Source organism: Vespa mandarinia, chromosome 2 (assembly GCF_050613455.1).
Source record: "Vespa mandarinia isolate Hongniang chromosome 2, ASM5061345v1, whole genome shotgun sequence".
In the NCBI taxonomy this organism is placed as follows: Eukaryota; Metazoa; Arthropoda; class Insecta; order Hymenoptera; family Vespidae; genus Vespa; species Vespa mandarinia.
Genome location: NC_140811.1, coordinates 3,194,171 through 3,216,451, shown reverse-complemented (window position 1 = coordinate 3,216,451; position 22,281 = coordinate 3,194,171). Strand labels below are relative to the sequence as shown.

The 22,281-nt window shown below is 28.2% G+C and overlaps 3 protein-coding genes, 1 long non-coding RNA gene and 1 other non-coding gene across 12 annotated transcripts; 1 reads left to right on the top strand and 4 right to left on the bottom strand.

The window, feature by feature from the left end:
• Positions 1-853: 853 nt before the first annotated feature.
• Positions 854-13,580, bottom strand: d4 (double PHD fingers d4). Of its 3 annotated transcripts, XM_035861445.2 has the most exons (9): positions 13,432-13,580; positions 13,151-13,260; positions 12,608-12,844; positions 12,314-12,519; positions 12,142-12,211; positions 10,610-10,765; positions 8,657-9,055; positions 2,078-2,190; positions 854-1,403 (listed from the first exon to the last, which is right to left on the bottom strand). In XM_035861445.2, the coding sequence occupies exons 1-9, from the start codon at positions 13,578-13,580 to the stop codon at positions 1,272-1,274; spliced, it is 1,572 nt and encodes a 523-aa protein (XP_035717338.1). In that variant the 3' UTR covers positions 854-1,271. The 3 variants fall into 3 exon arrangements, with proteins under 3 accessions (XP_035717338.1, XP_035717339.2, XP_085520949.1); XM_035861446.2 differs by lacking the exon at positions 10,610-10,765 and having other exon boundaries at positions 855-1,403; positions 13,432-13,558; XM_085664823.1 differs by lacking the exons at positions 854-1,403; positions 2,078-2,190 and adding an exon at positions 5,881-6,067 and having other exon boundaries at positions 13,432-13,558.
• Positions 13,581-14,984: 1,404 nt separating this feature from the next.
• ThrRS (threonine--tRNA ligase) lies at positions 14,985-18,636 on the bottom strand. Of its 6 annotated transcripts, XM_035888391.2 has the most exons (6): positions 18,395-18,585; positions 18,119-18,252; positions 17,538-17,624; positions 15,890-17,445; positions 15,518-15,807; positions 14,985-15,409 (listed from the first exon to the last, which is right to left on the bottom strand). In XM_035888391.2, the coding sequence occupies exons 2-6, from the start codon at positions 18,173-18,175 to the stop codon at positions 15,258-15,260; spliced, it is 2,142 nt and encodes a 713-aa protein (XP_035744284.1). In that variant the 5' UTR covers positions 18,176-18,252; positions 18,395-18,585; the 3' UTR covers positions 14,985-15,257. The 6 variants fall into 6 exon arrangements, with proteins under 6 accessions (XP_035744284.1, XP_035744287.1, XP_035744286.1 ...); XM_035888394.2 differs by lacking the exons at positions 18,119-18,252; positions 18,395-18,585 and adding an exon at positions 18,592-18,636; XM_035888393.2 differs by lacking the exon at positions 18,119-18,252.
• A 253-nt stretch (positions 18,637-18,889) lies between these two features.
• TRNAR-ACG (transfer RNA arginine (anticodon ACG)) lies at positions 18,890-18,962 on the bottom strand. Its single transcript has one exon. It is a non-coding gene; the product is annotated as a tRNA-Arg (tRNA).
• Positions 18,963-19,243: 281 nt separating this feature from the next.
• LOC118451518 (UPF0488 protein CG14286) lies at positions 19,244-20,087 on the bottom strand. Its single transcript, XM_035888176.2, has 2 exons — positions 19,943-20,087; positions 19,244-19,809 (listed from the first exon to the last, which is right to left on the bottom strand). Exons 1-2 carry the CDS (start codon positions 19,958-19,960, stop codon positions 19,270-19,272), a joined length of 558 nt encoding a protein of 185 aa, XP_035744069.1. The 5' UTR covers positions 19,961-20,087; the 3' UTR covers positions 19,244-19,269.
• Positions 20,088-20,238: 151 nt separating this feature from the next.
• LOC118451559 (uncharacterized) lies at positions 20,239-22,281 on the top strand. Its single transcript, XR_004841123.2, has 3 exons — positions 20,239-20,613; positions 20,685-20,828; positions 21,208-22,281. It is a non-coding gene; the product is annotated as an uncharacterized LOC118451559 (long non-coding RNA).

The following is a 22,281-nucleotide window of genomic DNA, read 5'->3' as shown; positions in this document are numbered from 1 at the left end:
TGTTGAATTTTTAAATATTATCTTGGTTTGTTCTTCTTCTTCTTTTTTTTCTTTTTCTTGTTTCATTTCATTTCATTTCATTTCATTTCATTTCATTTCATTTCATTTAGTTTAGTTTAGTTTAGTTTAGTTTAGTTTAGTTTAGTTTCGTTTCGTTTCGTTTCGTTTCATTTCGTTTCGTTTCGTTTAAAATTGTAAAAGCAACCAAACATATTAAGTGTCAGTGGCTAAATATAGATTGATCCAGAACTAGGAGAGCATCGTTCTATTAATCATCATTTTACTTAAAACTAATTCATGTCATTTTGTTACAGCATTCAATATATATAGAGTCTATTATATATGTGTTCGAGTTCTAAAAACGATTAAAAAAAATACATTTGTCATATTTTCATGTATTATTTTAAGTCGAAATATTTGGATAGAAATATACATACATACATATATGTATATATATATATATATATATTCCCCTCCCTTTATTTCACTTAAAACAATTAATCTCTTTGTCCGTTTTCTTGTAGGACCTTTGTTTGCACGGTCTGTTTTATGAGAGAAGCTTATATAACTATTTGTAAGAGCTACCTTATAAAAAAAAAAAAAAAAAAAAAAAAAAAAAAAAAAAAAATCCAAAAAAGTAAAAAAAAAAAAAAAAAAACAAAAAAGAAACCATAAATACACTTATTACATTTTTAGCTTTCTGAGATCCAGCAGTGCCTGAGAGATGTATTTCTAATAAACAACGAAGCTACGTATAAAATTCTCTTTCTCTAATTGTTCTTTCTTATAAATACAGTTAAAAAAAAAAAAATAAAAAAAAAAATTATAATAAAAAAAAAAAAAAAAATAAAAAAAAATAAAATAAAATAAAAGAATGGCAAACGTTTAGATATACATATCTCGTTATAGGAATTAAAATCTCTCTTATTTTGTTGTTTCAATGAGAATTGATAAGAATTCTTGGATGATGGGGATATATAAATCGTTGAAATCTACGATAATACTATACATATGGAAATGGAATCGAGTACGAGGATAGGATAGTAGATACAGTATGGGGTAGGATGGGGGAGGGGATGGAAGTGGAAATATGGGTGGGAGCGATTGAGAGTCAGGTGTAGTGGAGTGGGAGAGAGGGTGAGAGGAGAGGATAGGAGAGGGGGTGGTTTGTATCTAAATAATACTCTCCTAATTCAAAGGACAACCGTAGTCGCACCACCACAACAACAGCGATAGATAGAGAACCGCGTGACTTATCTACGATATCAGACTTAATCACGGCGATGAAATTCTGCTATGCACAGACGGCAAGACCAGGAGCCCTCAGGAGGAGATGCGAGAGGTGGAGACAGACAATACATGTGGTATCCACGATCACAGTCGTCACAGAACAGCAGCTGATCCTATTTCGTGTCGCCAAATATATTAATAATAGCGTGAGAAAAAAATTTTCAAAGAAAAAAGAAAAAAAAGAGAAAAAGAAAGAAAGAAAGAAAGAAAGAGAGAGAGAAAAGGACGAGCGAACAAACAAACAAACAAACAAACAAACAAAGAAACAAAAGAGAAAGAAAAGAAAGATAGAAAATTAAGAAGAAGTCGCTTTCATAGATTTTTAAATTAACATTATACGACCCGTTTTTTCTGTACTAATAATCTTAACGCGTATTATTTCGTTTTTTCTTTTCTTTTCTTTTTTTTGGGGGTTTATTCGTTCAAAAATAACAAGATCGTCGCAATATAATAGAAATGTGTAAGGTTTGCGTAAAAAAAAAAAAAAAAAAAAAAAAAAAAAAAAAAAAAAAAATAAAAAAGAAAAAAAAAGACAAAAACAAAAAATCGAAGAAAAAAATCAACGTGTATATATAATATACATCACATATATATATACATATATAAACATATTATGAAATATATTATTTATATAGTATATATATATATATATATATATGTATGTATGTATACATATGTCACGTGAAACAAAATATAAATGGATAATCGTGCTTCGAGAGATAAAACTTCGCGTAAAACTCGAATATTGAATAATCCTGCTTAAATTTAAAGGGATGAATATACTCACGTCGTTGTCAGAAGTGCCACATATGGAGCAACATTTGCATTCGATACACTGCCACCTGTACTTGCGAACAGAAACGATCATGTTCGCAGTGAATTGCAAACATGTTGGATGCCCTATAACAAGAATGTATGCACGTCATGGAATACGCATGTGGGATGGATTAGGATAACGATTGGACGAGCAGAAAGGTGCCAGGACATTTATCTTGTGCCGAAGAACAGTGAACTCCAAGCTATCTTTTTTCTTTTATTTATTTATTTTTTTTTCCCGTTTCAAATGTACTTATTATTTTTCAATATATATATATATATATATATATATAAACATATATATATGATTTTTTCCGTATCCAAATCGAGGCTCGATCGAATATAGCGCATTACGCATTACACATTTGCATTTCATATATAAATATTATGTATATACGACAAGAAAGTATCTCTGGTATTATATATTTTTTGTTTTTGTTCGGTAATTTCTATTTTTTTTCTTTTTTTTTTTTTTTTTTTGGTAATTATTAATTTCTAATAATTTGTAATTTTTTTTCGTTTTTTTTTTTTTTGTATTTTTTTCCCCGGTTAAATTTTGTCAAATAAGTGCGAATTTTATGTCTTTCACCTTTCCTCAGCACTAAACGTCCGGAATAATGAAACTTGTCCATGTTTCCGCACATAATGTTTTATTTCATGATACTCGCAATTTTTGATGTTGCCTTTTGAACATATGTACTTTTATTATTATTTGGAATAATAGGTGGTAAGTAATAGCAGGGCGTACCTTGGAATAGTTCACGTTCTTTCTTGCGCAGCACAATATAAACGTCGCAGATCAGCACACTCTCCCTCGCTTTCTCTCTATCCCTTTCTCACTCTCTCAAATTCTCATACGTACTACTACGCACACATCATCATCATCATCATCATTATCATCATTATCATCATCATCATCATCATCATCACACACAGAGATCATACACATGACACACATCACACACAGAGAAAGAGACACAGATATACGCACCCATATTCATCCCTCCCTCCTTCCCTTTCTCCCTAATTCCTACCCCCATCCCAAACACACACGCACACAATTCATAACGTATCACATTTGTATATATATATAATATATATATTCATATATATAACTAATGTTACTCTTAAACACTATATTTGTAAGCCTCATGGGTATTGCTTAATTAAAATTGCCTAATAACAAGTCTTCAATTTTATATAACAAGGAGGAACTATCTGCATGCTTTTTTTTTGTTTTGTTTCGTTTCGTTTCGTGTGTTGGTTTCTTTCTTCCTTTTTTCCAGTTATTTTTCTTTTTTCTCATTCTTTTTTCTTTATATATATATATATATACCATGTGAGTTTTTCTTATGACAATCTAAGAGTTATTTATTTTTAATCGGATAAACTGAAGCAAGATAGTTTTCTTTTTTGTTTTTTTTTTTTCCTTTTTCTTTCCTTTTCTTTTGCTATTCTGTTGCATCAACTACGTAGCATTAAATGACGAAAAAATCGTCTTAAGCGCGCGGCACTATTGAATATATACATATGTATTATATATATATATATATATATATATATATATATATATATATATATATATATATAATATATATGTATATATTGTTTCTTGCGTATATATATATACACATACACACATATATATATACATGTATATACGTATGTATGAATTGTAACGTATTTATTACTTTTGACGAAAAATTTGGAAAAAAAAAAAAAAAAAAACCAAATTTTTTTCAATCTTCCAACTGAAACCTGAAGAAGTTATATAACATTTTTCTTTTTCTCGAGAAAAAAATTTGATAGCTTTTTTCTCGATGGTTAATAAGGTTGATTCAAGATTTTCATTTTCTTTTTCTTTGCTTTATAATAAGAAAACAATTTCAAAAAGCTGCTTATATTCCAATATATATGAATATGTCTATAAATACGCATGGAATGCAGCATTTGTATTATAGTGATCAATGTGTATATATATATATGTATATATATATATATATGTTCCCATTCTTGAATTTTGACTTAAAAGTTTGATAGTTATATCGTAAAGAAATGCTTTTGGTATGTCTCTATGTATGTGCCTGAAAAACTCATAAGGTATTACATTAATGTTTTATATATATATATATATATATATATATATATATATATGCATATATATATATACATATACATATATACACACACATACACATATATATATATATTATATACACGACAATATTATTTCTATTAAAAAAAGAGAAAAAGAGGAAAAAAAAATAACCAAGCTATTTGTACAAGTATCAAAGCTTGTATAAAACTAAGCTATTATGTCAGATTTCTACAAAGAGACCATAATATCATATTATAGTCGTCACGATGCATTATTCTAGTCTCTGTGACACGTCATCAATATATTCGAATTCATACCTAATTGAAAAACATCTGACCATGAAAAATTTTCTTCTTGTTTTTCTTTTTCTTTTTCTTTTTTTTTTTTTTTTCATATTTCTTTTTTGCTTTTCTTTGTTTGCGTCTTCTTTTTTGTATATAATATATTAAGTTCTCCCAAAAGTTTCTTTCGCCCATCTTCACGCAGCTGCTTTAATCTGGCAGTGTTCAAAAACGAAAGAAACTTTTGAAACAATCTAATATATATATATCATATATATCATAACTTTTAAATATACTTAATAAATATTTGTGTGATATCATTCGATGACATCTGCTGATACCTAATCGTTTATTCGTTCGATAAATTTTAATAAATACTCATGAAAACTTATTTTATTCGAGTTAATTCAAAAGAAGGATAAAAGAAAAAGAAAAAAGAAAAAGAAAAGAAAAATGAAAAAGAAAAAAGAAATAATAATAATAATAATTATTATAATGAATTAAGAGCAGCAAATATATAGTCAAAGTACAGAATTAGAGAATCTGGAAGAGAGTAATTGAAAAGTTGTGCCCCATGTTTTTACTATTGGCAGGAAGTCAATGTCTATGGTATGTATATATATATGCCATTATTATTTCTATAATTACTTCTAATCGAAGGAGAAAAAAAAAAAAAAAAGAAAACATTATTGCAACGTACTCTACGATTCTTTATTATATAAATCTATTGTAAATTAAATCTATGACCCCATAAAAACGTTATTTACATGTTTTTCAATGTAGAAGCCAAAAAGCAATGAAGTTGCTGATATTCAATAGTTTTTTCTTTTTTCTTTTTTTTTGTTCGTTCATTCGTTCATTTTAGAATCAATTCATAAGAATATTTTTCCTTTTTTTTTCTTTTTTTTTCTTTTTTTTTTTCTTTTTTTTTCTTTTTTTTTTTTTTTTTTTTGTAGAGTACTGGCATAATTATTTTATCGGATATTATAGCTTAGCTTGTTAATAATATATGTATGTATTTATGTGTGTATGTGTGTGCCTGTACAATCTCTATATAAATTACACTTGCTCAATTCGTTATACTTTCGTTTTGCTTGCCATTTAAAATGAAACCATTTCTTTTTTTTTCTCTTCATTTTTTTCTTTCGGCATGGAAAAGTGCTTTTTGATTATCAAATGCCTTCTATGGGTTTTAACAAGCAAAAGAATGAAAGAGGGAGGAATAATAAAAACTATACGTTATATGAGAGTAGTATAAACGTTACTTGTGCCCATCTTTCAGACAATCTTAATTAACAATTTCTATGTGAAAATGATCAAGTTTGAAGAAAAAGAAATTAAAGGGGAAAAAAAAAAAAAAAAAATAAAAAAATAAAAAAAAATATAAAAAATTAAAAAAAAAAAAAAATAAAAAAAAAATACAAAAAGGGATAAAGAAAAAAAAAATGACGACACGAAGGGGGAAGGCATAAAGTTCGTTTTTTTTTCTTCTTTTCTTACAACTGTACCTATTTATTTTGATACTATGTTAAACTTTTAGTACTGTTATATGTGCTGCGCTGTTTTGCTTCTATCAGAGTATCTGGAAATTCAAATATGCAATGAATGCAAAAGATCCAAACACAACTTCTTGTTTGTTTTTGTTTTTTTTTTCTTTTTGTATTTTTTACAAGCTCTAAAAATTTGTCTCTCTCTCTTTCTCTCTCTCTCTCCCTCTCTCACAATACCAAAGACACATGGTCAATATTATAATATTTCTATATATATCACTTTGAGTATGTTGCTCTCTCTCTCTCTCTTTTTTTTTTAGAAGTGATTCTCATGTGATTGTGCTAGGTTTATATATATATATATATATATATATATATATATATATATATATATATATGTATATATATATGTATATAATAAAGATATTCTCAATAAACCCTATTTAAATTACTTGATATAAATTATGTTTGTTTTTGTTTGCATTTTTCCTGTTTTTTCTTTTTTTTTCTTTTTTTCTTTTTTTTTTTTTTTAAGCCTTTTTTCTTTTTCTCTTATATCAAGTATGCGCATTTTCATTTGATTTCAAACACAATAACATAAAGACGATACGATACACTGTCAAACAGAAGACAAATACATCTTCTTCAATATGTGCTCTAGTGATACTGTGCAACAGGAATTTTTAAAAATTTTACATCTTTCTTTTCTTTTCTTTATTTTTTTTTTTTCTATTTTTCTTTTTGCTCCGTTTTTCGTTACGTTAGTCCGTTAAGAATTATTTTTAAAAAATCACACACGCCTAAAAAGATCTACGAGTTTGAAAATTGTACAATCGGAATCATATAACTTTTTTTTCATCTCTCCCCTCCACTCTTTCTTTTTGGTTTTTTTTTACTTTTTTTTTTGTTTTTTTTTTTTGTCTTTTAATATTTCGTTTGCGTTGAATTTCATCTTTTTTGTACGTTTCTCTCGTTTTATTATTATTTTTATTTTAGTTTATTAGTATGTATTCTTTATTTTATATTTCTTTTTTTTCTCTCCCTTCCTTTCTTTTCTCTTCTTTTCTTTTCTTTGTAAAAATCGTATCTTATAAACTAATCATTGAATTACAATAAATCACAGTTAATTTCCTTTTTCTTTTTTCTTTTTATTCTTTTTTTCTTTTTTTTTTTTTTTTTTTTTTTATGCCGTAAAGGAATTATTGAAAATTCCTATTACTCAGATGCGACAAGTTGCACCATTGACAAAGTGATGTTTTGCTTTTCTTGTCTTGACTAGTGTATATATATAAAGCTTATAACCACTTGACCTACAATGTGCGCAGATAATTTAATAGTTTTAATTATTGCACACACAATAATACATTTCTATGATCCTTCGGAATAATAACTTTCGAAATATGTCACACGTAGCGACTCTGTAACTGTATACAACTCAAAAATCATTTCATTGATAACAAATTATAAACAAATTATAAAAATTTTCAACAAGGACAATTCTATTCGTAAATTAACATTTACAATCAGACTTTTGTTTTGTAACAAAGCTTTAAACGGGCAAAACAAAAGAAAATTTTAATACGATTTAAATATTTTATTTCATATCCCGATACTTCTATCTCACTTTACTTATGCGCGTGATATATATATATATATATATATATATATATATATACATTTATTTATTTATTTAAAAATTATGTTAATATAATAAAAACTACATCTATTACATAATACTACAACATATGCTTCATAGCAAAGAAAAAAAAAAGAAAAGAAAAAAAAAAAAAAAAAAGAAAAAAAAGAAAAAAAAAAGAAAAAAAAAACAAAGAAACAAAAAAGAAAATAAATAAAATAAAACAATGCCCGTCGTATGCAAAACAAAAACAAATATTTTCTCAATTAGCTAAAAATATTTTTTAAGAACAGTCTTATTAATTTAAATATATTTATATATATATATTTTATATATATATATATATATATATATATATATATATATACATATATATATAAAATATATTAATATACATTTTATATATATATATATTTTTACACTAATTAGAAATAAATCAAATTTTGTTAAATAGTCTTTCCATTAGAAATATTATATAACGTGACATATTATAAGCATAGAATAGATATTAATTATATTTGAAAACACTTATGCAGTTAATTTCAAATCTAGCAAAAACTCATTTATTAAAACTACTCCAAAGTCACGATTTCCGATTAGAAGTGTTCAATTTTCTATTTTGAGTTGCATATGCTTGTAAGTTTTGAGTTACAGATCGCGGTTAGACATAAAGAAAGAACATTTTTCTTTAATCAACCTTTTTTTTCCTTTCCCCTTCCTCTCCTTCTTTTTATTCCTCTTATTCGTTTTTAATTTTACTTTTAATTTTACTTTTTATTTTGTTTCTTTTTTTGCTTTAATTTATTTATTTATTATTTATTTATTTTTTTTTTCTTTTTTCATTTTTCTTTTCCTTTGCTTTATTTCGTCTCGTTTGGATTTTGTTCTTTCCTCTCAAATTAAATAAATTTGTTAGGTCAGAATGTTTATCGAAAAGAAATAATAATATAGACGCGACTAATACGATTATCGAAAATATATCAATATGATTAATTATGATTTGCTCTGCGTGTATACTTGCGTTTGACTTTCTCCTCGAGCTTACCTGAGCGACCGCAATCACTGCAAGAGACCAATTCCTCTGATCCACCAGTTTTTTTATTCTCTCTTGCATCGCCCAAACAAAAGTCACAGTAGGGAGAGGGTTGCGCGGATTTTCCAGGCTTTTTCTCAGCAGGTCCAGGCGTTGGTGGTCCACCCTCGGGTCTAACTGAGGAAGGAGAAGGTACAGCGGTACCACCAGGAGATGATACTGCTGGTAGATGATCTTCCTTAGGTGGTGGTATAGTAGGCGATGTTGGTGCGATGGGCGTCTGAGCTGGTGGCAACTGTGCTGGTTGTTGCGGCTGCGTTGTGGCTCCCGCAGCAGGGGCAGCTGGTGCTGCGGGAGAGGGACTCGAGGTACTCGAGGTAGTAGTGTTCTGACGACCCCGACGTGTACCACCTAGTCACAAACCGACCACATACCCAGTTGCGCTTTGCGTCACAAGCTAATGACCATGCACACTGGCTTATATTGACAATAATTTATATTCAATTCTGTGAAAATGTCTTTTAATAATCGATTCAGTTATTCACATGATAATGAATTATGTTCTAAATAGTAAAATAATAAGATAATGAAAAATATATATATATATATGTATATATATATACATATATATATATACACATATATATATACATATATATATATTAAATCAAGATATAATTTCTATATATGAATGATAGAGAAAAGTATGATTATTACGCATCGAAACATTTTGTATGTATGTTTTGAGAGAGATAGAAAATCGATATTAACATTGAATTTTACAATTTCATTTTCTTTCTTCTTAGTTTTCATTTTTATTTTAAGTTCTAATTTTCTTTTTTTTTTTTCTTATTTTTTATATCCTCATTGCATATCGTTCCAATAACAGAATCAATTATTTAAACTCCACAGTTTATTTATTTTTTTTTTTTCAGACAAACTGGCACAACAATGAAAAAGAATCCAATTATATGTTTTTTCTTTTTTTTTTTACTTTCTTTTTTTTCTTTTTTTTTTTTGTAACAAGATGCATTTCGATCAATACATTCCATCACCAACAACTATTTCAAAATACAATATCTAAATACTTGACTTAAAGAACAGGCAAACAAACTTTACTATAAATATACTAAAACACTACTGCAAATTTATCAAATTTATATTTTTTATTTAGTCAAGCTTCAGCATTTTATGATAGGAAACTTGAAGCCAAAATTGCTTTAGGAATCAAGTAAGCATCAAAAGAGCAAATAAAGTAATATCTAAAACAGTTAGATCTACCTGTAATTACTATCATGCTAAAAAATTAGGATATAGGAATTACTGATAAAAACACACACATACCAAACACTCAGAGACATGACTGTGCCAAAAAAAAAAAGAAGTTACAATTCAAAGGACATAATGGATCATCGCTTTTCTCTAGTAATGAAAACATTTGATTTATGCATTTGCAGAGGCATGCATTGCAAAGTATATCTAAAAACATCATATCGATTGATTCCTTCTTTACCAAAATATTTACTGTGAAAGACTTTCTCTTTGTGCACGTATACTATCTAAAACAAACCATTAAAACTTTGCTGATTCAAATATTTCTTAATTTTGTACTTTTTTTTTTGTTCTTTTTTTTTTTTTATTTTTTTTTTTTTTTTTTTTTTCAAAGCTGACTTGGTGTAATATAAATGAGATGCTATATAAATCTGTCCTGGATGAGAAAATCATCAGAACTTACAAGACAAACATTACATTTATATATAACGGTATTTGCAACGCATGCATTTGCAATACATATAAAAATATATAATCAATTTCTTTATGTCAAAGGATTATTAAAATAAATAGTTGCATGGATAGGATAAATTGTTGATATGAGTAATAGGTAAGTGGTAATATGTGACGGGATAAGGTAAGGAATATTGGCTTAAGGGAAAGTGAGAAAACTGAGCTGATTTTGGCTCCAACCTGGCTGGTTCGAAGCAGCGGTGTCTGCAACGCTCCTAGGTTCAACTTCGGCAGGACTGGGACTTAGTTCCTTAGCAGGATCACCAGAGGAAGTAGAGTGGGAATGACCATAATGGTAGACCAGACCAGGTCTGGTTTTATACCGTGCGCTGCATACTGCAAAAGTGCAAATACTGTTTTCCCGCAATCCATCTAACGCAACGTCCATGAAAAGACAGACCTCTTTTAATGGATATTTGGGAAGGTTTCAGGACCGAAGCTTACGGGTCAAGGAAAAGGAAATTTGCACACCTTCCGCACCAGTACACATCCCTATCCACCTACAAATCTATATGTGGACAAGCAGTGAAGGAGTTCCAGCCCAAGAAGCAAAACTAATACGATGCAAGGCTTGATGCTTGTATACTCCTACAGAATGAGCTCGCTACAGTGTGAGCCAGTACATTATTGCTCTGTTATTGGCAGGTAAAATAAGTCTAAAGATATTTGGCCACTTTCATAAGCTCGCTTAAGAACAGACAAAATTGCTAATTCTTATTGACAGTAGGAGCTTACTATATGAGACCAAATTTCTTAAGATTTCTGCTAGTCTAACAGGAGTGGTTTCAAGAAGTAAACAGATTGCAGGCACATTCGAGTTAATTCGCTAGACTTTGGGTCTGAAAAAGTATTTGGGTCTAATTAGTAATGACTATTGTATTCCTTCAAAACTTTAACTGCTATGGAATTACTATTATTAACAAAAATTATTTATCAATGTTTACTAACACTATATTCATACTGGATTATTTCTCTTTATAAAAAAGTATATTATGTCTGTAGGAGAGAAAAATCAGTTTTAAATATACTAAAGATTCATAGAGGTTATTGCTTCAATTTGGAAAGAATAAAAACATAACAAAAGAAAGTATTAATATGATATTAGGAAAGTAAGTAAAGGTAAGTAAGTAAACAAAAGTTTGGAAGAGTGTTAAACAAATTCGTAAAATATCGGTTGTAAAAAAGACATCTCCCTGTTATGAGTTAAACTTTACATTAAAACATCAAGATAAACTAGAAATTTGTGTTTTCTAAAAATCTATGAAACGTTAAATAAAGACACAACTACTATAAACTTGAAGGAAAACAACAATCAATACGGTACCGATCACTTTTATATATCAAGATTAATACGAGACTAAAGAGCACCTTCCCACATTATAGTTCATTACATGATCGATCACCATCCCTCGGTGTAAGATTATGCAGTATTCAACACTAAAATATTTAATAATTTATTTCTAGCTTCCATCTTATTTTATACCATAAAGTAATTTTTGTGTACCTTGCAAAATTATATGTAGATGTGGTTAAAGTATAATAACTAAATAATGTTAACAAATTTGATAACGCGATGCGTTTGTTTCTTAAACAAAACAATAACTGACAGAAATAATAGTAATAATAATAATAATATTAATAATAATAATAATATTTGGTGAAACTGATAACAGGAGAGAATCATTTGTAGTTGTATCTATGATTAAACTTACGGTCACAAACGAATGGCTTATCGGAGTCAACAGCATCATAGTTAGTTTTCTTACGGCCACGTCCCCCACCCTAAATAAAATAATAGAACAATCGTTTCATTATTACACTATTCTAACATTTTAATATCATTAAATGTTCTGTCCAATATTCATTGATATTAATCAACAATACCTTTGTACGTTTGGTCCCAGGACTATCCGTGGTTGGTGGATGACTTCTGGCAGGATGATGACCACCACCTCTGTGTTTTCTCCTTTTCCTTTTACTACTGTAACTTTCTTCATAATCATAATCACTATCTGGATCAGGTTCTTCATATGCATCCATATCCAACATGTCTTGTTCATCATAATACCATGCATCTTTACTATGTTCATCTTTTTGAAAAATAACAATTAATTAATTATTATTATCCATATTTAATAACAATTATCATAAAATCATATTATTTATTATTATATATACCTTTAAGTCCAACTGATTCTTTACTATCATCATTGACATGTGTTATAGTCTCTACACCTTCAGATCCATCTTCTGTGTCACCTCTCGGTCCACGTTTTGGATGTAAATAATGCATTAAATATTGACGCCTCTTTTTCCTCCATCGTTTGCTTGGATATGTATAAATTTGTCCGTGTAATAATCCCGGTAGCCTTTCTCTCGAGGACATGAAAAGCGTAGAATGATTCTGCGCTACACCTAAAAATTTTAACAATGATAAATAACATATTATCAATATGTATAAGAAACATTAATTAAATTCTTTATTTTACAGTAAAATCATTATAACATCAAATTGTAAATACTGATATGTTCGGTCTTTATAAACATTCATTTACATTCATAAACAAAGTAAATTTTCTATCGGATCAATAAACGTATCTTATAAATAAATTCACACGTGCACGAATGTTAGACAAACAAGTTGAAAAAAAAAAAAAAAAAAAAAAAAAAAAAAATATATATATACATAAATATTTACATATATAAAATATTTTAATTTACCCGTCTGTGAGTCCAGAAAGGGCATACGTAACCTCCTTTCTCTGCATAATCGACTGTTATAATTCGACGAGTTTTCAATGGCTTCCCTGTATGCAGTGTCATTGAGAAAACTAAGAAAGAGAGAGAGAAAAAAAAAAAGAAAATATTCATAACAGATAACGTTTATATATATATATATATATATATATATATATATATATATATATATATATATATATATACATATATATTTCCTCAATTTATATTAAATAATGATATTATATTGAAGATGATTTCTCTACCTTTCTATTTTAAGTAAATTACTTTCGTTAACTACTTGAATAATTCCATGAGAAGCAGGAGAGATAGCAACAGCTGTCATCTTTGAGCAAGCCTCTGCTGCTCCTACTTTGCCGCTTGGACTCCTTCTTTTCGGAAGTGTAACTAACATAGTCAAGTGTAAAAAATCATTACTTCCGGTAATATCTATATAAATCATTTCATACACAATATTTAGATATTTTTTTTGAACTTATTTTCAATCTTATAAATTCTCAATAAATAATTTCTTATAATATCGTATATAATTTTTTTTTCTTTTTTTTTTTTTTTTTTTTTTTTAATTGCGATTATATCATAGATTAATCGTAATGCATTAAATCAAAAACTTATATCGATTCGTGATACATACTATATTATGCTTCTCTATCGTAAATTTTATAATCAAATAATGTAATATCAGAGAAAATTATTTATCTCTTTTACTGACACATATTTATTTATTTTACAACTCGTTAATTATAATTTGATATATCATTGTCTTATTAATTTTACACGTAATAAATATTAAGTACAACTCTTAATGTGACGGATATAGAAAAGTGATGGGAGACAAGTATTAAATCAAATGAAAAAGCGATTGTGAGTTTTATTTGAATAGTGCTTGATAAAGGAATCAAAGGAGAGAAAAAAAATAAAAAATAAAAAAAAAAGGAAAAGAAATAAAATAAAAAAAAAAAAGAAATAAAAAGAAAATTAAAGATCACATTTGTATTCAATGGTAGGAATCAAAATGGTTACTATATACTATTTTCAAAGATTCTTATTTGTTTTTTCTTCTCTTTTTTTTTTTTTTTGTTTTTTTTATGTTTCTTATAAAAATGCTGGAAATCCTTTCTCTGAAGACTGGAGTGCATTTTATTCCTAAAATGTATTCAAAGCAGTTATACACGTTATCAACGTGTTAACTACTTGTAAATTATGGAGCACAGCCATTGAGATGAACATTTCAAATCACAAACTCATAATATTATATCATATATTGATTATGTGAAAATGTAAGCAATCAACATCTATTTTCTCTTTCTATTATTTCAATTTTAACAAGGCAACTTGTTGAGCTATCCTTTTGAAAATTGTATGTATGTATTTTTTCTTTTTTTTTTTTTGGGTTTTTTTTTTTTTTTTTTACAAGACACACTCCTCTTGTTTGTTATTTTTTTTTTTCTATCTACTGCAAAAGATTATCGTTTTATGATGCTGAATTACAATGTGAAGTTCCATAATTGAATACCAAAGTTAGGATATGGCAAAAACTTTTCATAAATATATTATGTCATATATGAAATATTGTGAATTCTAATGATCTGAAGCACTTTTTTTTTTTTTTTATTCCTTATCCCCTTTCTTTCTGTTCTTTTTTTTCTTTTTGTTGTTTTTTTTTCTGGAGGGGGAGTGGGTTTTTCTTATATGCAAAACATGTTTCTTAATCAGACACTATTACACTTCTGTTCAGACTATAATGTTCTAATAAGAAACAAAAGGATAGATTAATTTTCATTTTCTTTTCTCTTCTTCTTCTTCTTCTTCTTCTTTGTTTTTTTCCTTTTTCAAATGAGCTGTTTATATAAATTTGCCACTTAATAATTATTCGCGTACGAAAAAACATACTAAATTATTCTTCTGTATACCTAACTAGCTAATTATATGAAATATTTAAGAATATATATATTGCAGAAAAGGATTTATTCCAATATTTTAAAGTGCATTAAGATCGTATCTTATAACTTTTTCAAGCTTAGTGATATTACCTACATATAAATAAATTGTCTTGATAAAGAAAGTAGATTTATTGAAACCTTTCCTCGCAGTTACGGTCTTTCCTTTCTTTAAATAATTTAAACTTTTCGATTAAATCCTCCGTTTTGATTTCACCGTGAACAACGTTATCTCTCGTACGAACGTTCACAGTCTCTGCGTTTCGTTCTTTCTCTCCAACAACTGAAATAAAAGAAGAAAAAAAAAAAAAAAAGAAAAAAGAAAAAAAGTGTTATATTTTTAAAAGAGATAATATGATTATTAATGATATTAGAATATTTTAATATGTACCAAGTATAAAGTTAAATTGTGCCAATTGAGCATTACGAATTTTTTTGTTCATCGTATCACTAGAATCAGTATCAACTTCTGCATTAAAACCTGCCTCCCAAAGTTTTGTTTTAACTTCAATCGCATATTCCTCAAAAGGTGTTCCAACAGGAATCACCATTACTTGTCTTGGTGATAGCCAAAATGGCCACTTTCCTGCATAAGATTCGGTAAGGATAGCGATCATTCTTTCTACAGAACCCAATATAGCTCTGTGAATAATTACTGGCCTTGTCTTTTCGCCTGATTCACTGGAAAATAATAATACATATTATATACGATATAACGATGTGAATATTTTATGACAAACTTATATTCAGTTTCACAACTTACTTGATGTACGATAAATTAAATCTAATTGGTAATTGAAAATCTAATTGTATCGTAGCACATTGATGTGATCTTTTTAAAGCATCCATAATTGTTATATCAATTTTAGGACCATAAAAAGCACCATCCTGAGGATTTACTTTCCACGATTCTCCAAAAGCATTTAAACTGTCCTCCAATGCTTTTTCTGCTAAATCCCAAAGAGCCAAATCTCCCAAATATTTTTCAGGACGCGTAGATAAACATAAATTAAACGTAAAACCAAATACAGAATATACATGACGTAGGAAATCCAATGCTCCTAACATTTCATCCTTGATTTGATCTATCGTGCAAAATATATGTGCATCATCTTGTTGGAAACGTCTAACTCTAGTAAGACCGGTTAATGCGCCAGATAATTCATTACGATGTAATACACCAAAATCTGCCATTCTTAAAGGCAATTCACGCCAAGATCTATTTCTTACGTCAAAAATCATACAATGACCTGGACAATTCATTGGTTTTAATGCAAACGTTTCCTTTTCAACGTCAAATGAAAACATATTATCTGCATAATGTTGCCAATGACCAGAAGTTTGCCATAATTTACTATTATAAATATTAGGGGAGACAACCTCTTGAAAACCTCTCTTTCTATATTCACCACGAATAAATTCGATTAAAGTGTTATAAATATAAGCGCCACGTGGTTGAAAGAAGCAAGAACCCGGTGAAAGTTCATGGAAAAAGAATAATTCTTGTTCCTTTCCAATTTTTCTATGATCACGTTTAGCAGCTTCTTCTTGAAATTTTTCCCATTCTTTCATTTGTTTAGTATCAGGAAAACTTATTCCATATATTCTTTGTAATGATTCTGCTTCCGCATTACCTTCCCAATACGTTGAAGAATTTTTGGTAACTTTAATAGCTTTAACTTTTCCCGTATGTCTAATATGTGGACCTCTACATAAGTCGATCAATGGGCCACATCTATAAACCGTAGTAGTAGGAGTATGTACTTTATCATTTAAAATTCGTATTTTAAATTCATTATACTTAAACATTTCTAATAAATCTTCTTTTTTCATTTCGAGCCTTTCAAATGGTTGCTTTTCTTTAACTATTCCCTTATATAAAGTTTCCAAAGAAGGAAAATCTAAATTAGATATACCTTTGTCGCCAAGGTACATGTCATAATAAAAACCATTTTCAATTGGAGGTCCATAACATAAACAACCACCATATATTCTTTCCATGGCTTCTCCAAGGATATGAGCACTAGAATGCCAGAAAACTTGTTGTGCATCTGGATCGTCGAATTTAAGAAGCTGAAGTTTACAATTGTATTCCAAAGGTCTATCGAGATCCCAAAGTTCATTATTAACCTTTGCTATTACAATACTATCCGATAGTCCTTGACTAATATTCCTTGCTATTTCATATGGTGTAGTACGCCATGATTGACAGGTAATTTCTTTCCCATCTGGAAGCGTCACAATTATCTCTTCTGATTCTTTATTAGCAATTTCAGCATCGTATTCAGCTTTTAACTTATCCCATAATATTATACGTTCCTACGATTACATAGATACATATATATTATATAAAGTTTAAAAAATATAATAACAGATAAATATTATTAAAAATATTTGTCTAAATTATTTACTTGTATATATTCGGGCCATGGATTTAATTCACAAATTGAATTCTTTTCAACTGCAACTTTTTTCTCTTTTCCTGGCTTCATTTTTGCCTGAAAAAAAGAATGAGAAAAAAATATACAAACGATCAGTAAACTATATTACGAATAAGAAATAATGAAAGGAAAGGAAAGAGAGAACAAAAAAAAAAAATTATGCTTCTGTCTTTTTACGAAAGTAATGGAAAAATCGTCAAGATGAGTTGTTGCAAGTGTTAAGAAAACGAATATTAAGGTTACGTCAGATTATTGATTCATATGTTACAATAGATGATTACGATAGTAAACAAAGACGAGGACAGAAAAAAATGTTATTTAATGATTAAAAATGATCTTTGTTTTTCTTTTCTTTTTTTTTTGTTTTTTTGTTTTTTTTTTCAAAACACGATAGTTCCATAAAATGATAACAATATAACTTTATAACAAACCCAAGCGTACTTCCGTCTAGTACCACTGTAAATGATCCTATAACCGTAAAATCGCAAAGACGTCAACATGATTTTTAAAAATTAAAGATATAAACGAAATGATAATTATATGACTCGTGCCTTTTCTTCCTTAATATTTAAGGTTTGCACATCGGATGATACCACGTTGTCAACCATGTTGTATTCACACTATACTTATTTGTTCTATTTAAATCCTTTTCACCGTTGTTCGTCAATTATATATAATAATTTCTCTAGAATGATTAAATTTAATGGAAATTACGATAATTATAATTCATATGTTATAATATAAATTAATGGATGATCGTATAATAAATGTATATTTTTGTTAAATCTGTTATAACAATATGATTCACTGTTAAAGCTGTCCATTACCTTTTGTTCGAAACGTGTAACGTGTCCAGCCACAGGTATGGACAAATTATGAACAACGAATAAAATCGGTGAACGTTGTCTTCACTATTATCGTATTAGAGTATAATTTTGTATTGGTTATTTTTCTTTTACGCGTACATAACGAGATTGATTTCGTATAGGTTAAAGTAAATAGTTCAAGTAGACTATGAACTTACACTTTTCAGTCACTCGTATGTACAATCTATCATTGATGGTAACAGCATACGTCTCTCGTGTGATTCGTACTAAATAGAAACGTTCTTACGTATTTATTTCACGATAAAAAGCATAAAGATAATTAATACATTTAATATAATTAACATAATTAATCAGCTTTTTATGATTCATATATTTCGAAATATTACGATTATAAAATTTGGCTTAAATAAATATATTTCTTATATGATATATATATATATATATATTAAAGTTCTAAATTATTAGAAAGAAAAAAAAAGAAAAAAAAATACATGCCGATCCTGCCAGGATTCGAACCTGGAATCTTCTGATCCGTAGTCAGACGCGTTATCCGTTGCGCCACAGGACCATCTTGATCATTCTATTATTTATATGGTTAATAAATTAAAATTATTTATTGTAATTTAATATAATACAATTATTTTATGAAATTTTTATTATTCTTATAAATTCTCCGTACTAATTATAATAAACGGGAAATATTAATAAAAAGTCTATCATAAAACAAAAACATTTATCTTTGTGATAAAAAATAAGGAACAAGTACTACGATACAAACTGGAAAGAGAGTATAATTATTAATAAATCAATGCTTTAATTGGATTTATAAATATATAAAAAAAAAACCTTTATTACTTTAATATAAAGGAAATCACTTAAGTTACAGTTTGAAAATTAAATTTAAACTCTTGCGAGCTATTCTTATCAACTATAGATCTATCATTATTTAACGAATCATGAGATTGTTCATTTAATTCACTATCACTAGTTTTAACAGAATTCTGTTTTACATTAGTAGAAGCTTTTCGTAAGAATACAGATTTTTTATATAAATTTGGCTTATTTGTAAATTTAACTGATGCGACATGCTTAATAAGTTTCTGTTCATCCTGGATCATTTTCTCTCTATAATTTCCTAATTTATTTCTCATAATTTGTCTCTTTTTTATCAAAGGCGCGCTATTACTTTTTAAAGTATTCAAACTTTTGGAAATATCCTGAGCTTGTTTCATTTGCACTTTTCCTTTCTCTAAACTCGATTCTAATTCTTGAATGCACCAATAAAGTTCTAATACAAATTGATCCTCGGCTTCTTGATTTAATCCGCTTACTGTTTCTACGCTGGAAGATGGAAGATCACTCTTTACTTCTGAATTTGTTTCCACATTTTTTTTTTTAGAAGATATCTTGTTATTCTAAAAACACAATTGATTTATTTTAACAATAACAATCATTTTTATATTCATTATATATTGCATTAATAATTGTTAACAAATCTTTAAAAATAAACTTGCAAATCATTAACAACTAATACATATTATATATTACTTTTGCTTTTGGTTTCATTATGATACACAATAAAAAATACTCTGTCACAAAGTGCGTAATACGTAATTTATAGGTTATATGATCAGATCGTAAAATGACGTCTTTCAACAAACTGCAATAGTTGTCATTTTGGTGTGACGATCAAATAAAATGAGAATAACATCAGAAGAAAAATCTCAAAGTTGATTGGTCGCGTTAGTTGTATAGCGAATCGTTTATTGGCTCAGCTTTGTTGCCATTTACAATAGTGCACCAATGGCGATAGCAAATGTTAGTACCACGGTGAGATTTCGATTAGTACGTAGTACGTGCTATCTCTGTTTTTGTTGATCAGCTCACGAGAGTGTTTATCACATGTGTTTAGAAGAATAATGCTACAGTGTAGAAAAGTGTAGAATATATTTTTATTATTTTCCGTATTCTGATGAGTTTTGTTTGGATTGATTATTATTTAATACACATTAATACGCGATTTTCGTTCTTCTCGTTGAGTTCATAACCTAACAGATTAATATCTTTCGATTCAATCGAATCATAGTATCGTTAATTGTTTACATTATCAGAGATTTGAGATTTGCTGTTGCATTGATATAAATTACGACAAACAAATTGAACAACCAGGTCCACTTTGTTCTGGCTCGATAACTCCTATTATTGTGATATAATTAAAGGTAAATTCATTTGAGTTAAAAGTAACCGTACGATAAGTGACTTAAGAATGAAATACATCTTCTGATTGCAGATGTTACGTTCACAAAGTGATCTCTGTCGTAAATCAGACTGCGTCGTCTTAATCTCATACGAAAATGGATGAGTAATGAAAGTTTGATGATCATCAACCAAAAAGTTCATATTCCTTGGAATGGAGACACACCTCATACAGCAGGTATGTAACAAAAATGTAACTAATAATTATTAATTTCATTATAAAATCAAGATAGATAATTCCTATCATAATTCCTATCATTAGTAATCACATATATTGATAAAACAAACTTCACTAGTGATATTCACATTTGAACAAAATAATTATTCTTTGTTAGTCCATAACGAATAATTATATCAATTGTCTGATATAATTAGGAACTGAAAAATGAATATTAAACATTAAATCAGAGCATTTCTCTGATTAGTGCAATTTCACAATTTTGCAGTTTTATATAAAACAAGCTATAATTTATTTCTTTTGAAAATATTCGAGTATGTATTACTTGATAATATTTTAAATATCAAAATAATAATCGAATATAATTGAAATTTTTCAGATTTGTTACGATATAGTCGGAGCTTCTAAAAAAAAAAAAAAGAGGACGTTATCAGTATGAGCATTGAATTAAGATCAACAAGTAAATTTAATTTCTTTCATGGTATTATTCAAATCTAATATAACATTGAATTGTCGATGATAATATGAAGTCAAAAACGAAAGAGAAGTTGTAAGAGGAATAAACATTTGTCAAAAGGATCATCAGCAATAATGTATTCGAGTAAAGGCGATCGAAAGGGAGGGGAGAAAAAAAAAGAAAAAAGAAAAAGAAAAAAATAGAAGAAATAGAAAAAATAAAAACCTCTTAGAGTAACTAGGAAATATGATGAAATGAGAATCGAATTAATTCGACAGTTTATTACATTCAGTGTGCCGGTATAGAAATATTATACAAATTCGAAGATGTTCGAACGAATTACGAAACGTTAGAACTACATGGTTTCTCTTTCTTTTTTTTTCCTTTTCTTTTCTTTTTTTTCTCTTTTTTTTTCTTTTTTTTTTTTTTTTTAAACATATACATACAAGAGAGAGAGAGAGAGAGAGAGAGAATGAGAGAGAGAGAGAGAGAGAGAGAGAGAGAGAGAGAGAGAGAGAGAGAGAGAGAGAGAGAGAGAGAGAGAGAGAGAGAGAGAGAGAGAGAGAGAGAGAGAGAGAGAGAGAGAGAGAGAGAGAGGGAGAGGGAGAGGGAGAGCAACGTGTAACGTTTCTATACAAACATCCAACACGGCGAGCACAACGTGTGCACATAAAATAGCTCGCCATTTCTACTAAATGAGAACTGTCCTAATTTATAATTCTAATGTAATGGAGTATTTTATTTACAATTTAAGTGCTTTCTTCTCTCCTCCTACCCCCCCCCCCCACACTCCCTCCCCTTCCCCTCACCCCGTAAATTTTTGTTAAGCTCGCAAAGTGCTGTACATACTTTGGTATTTTTTGCTTTTTTCTACTTTTCTTTTTTTCCCCCTCTTTCAATCGAATCTGTCTCTTCTAAGAGAGTTTTCATCATGCACGCGCGCATTCCTTCTCAAAAAAAAAAGAAAAAAAAAAAAGAAAAGAAAAAAAAAGAAAA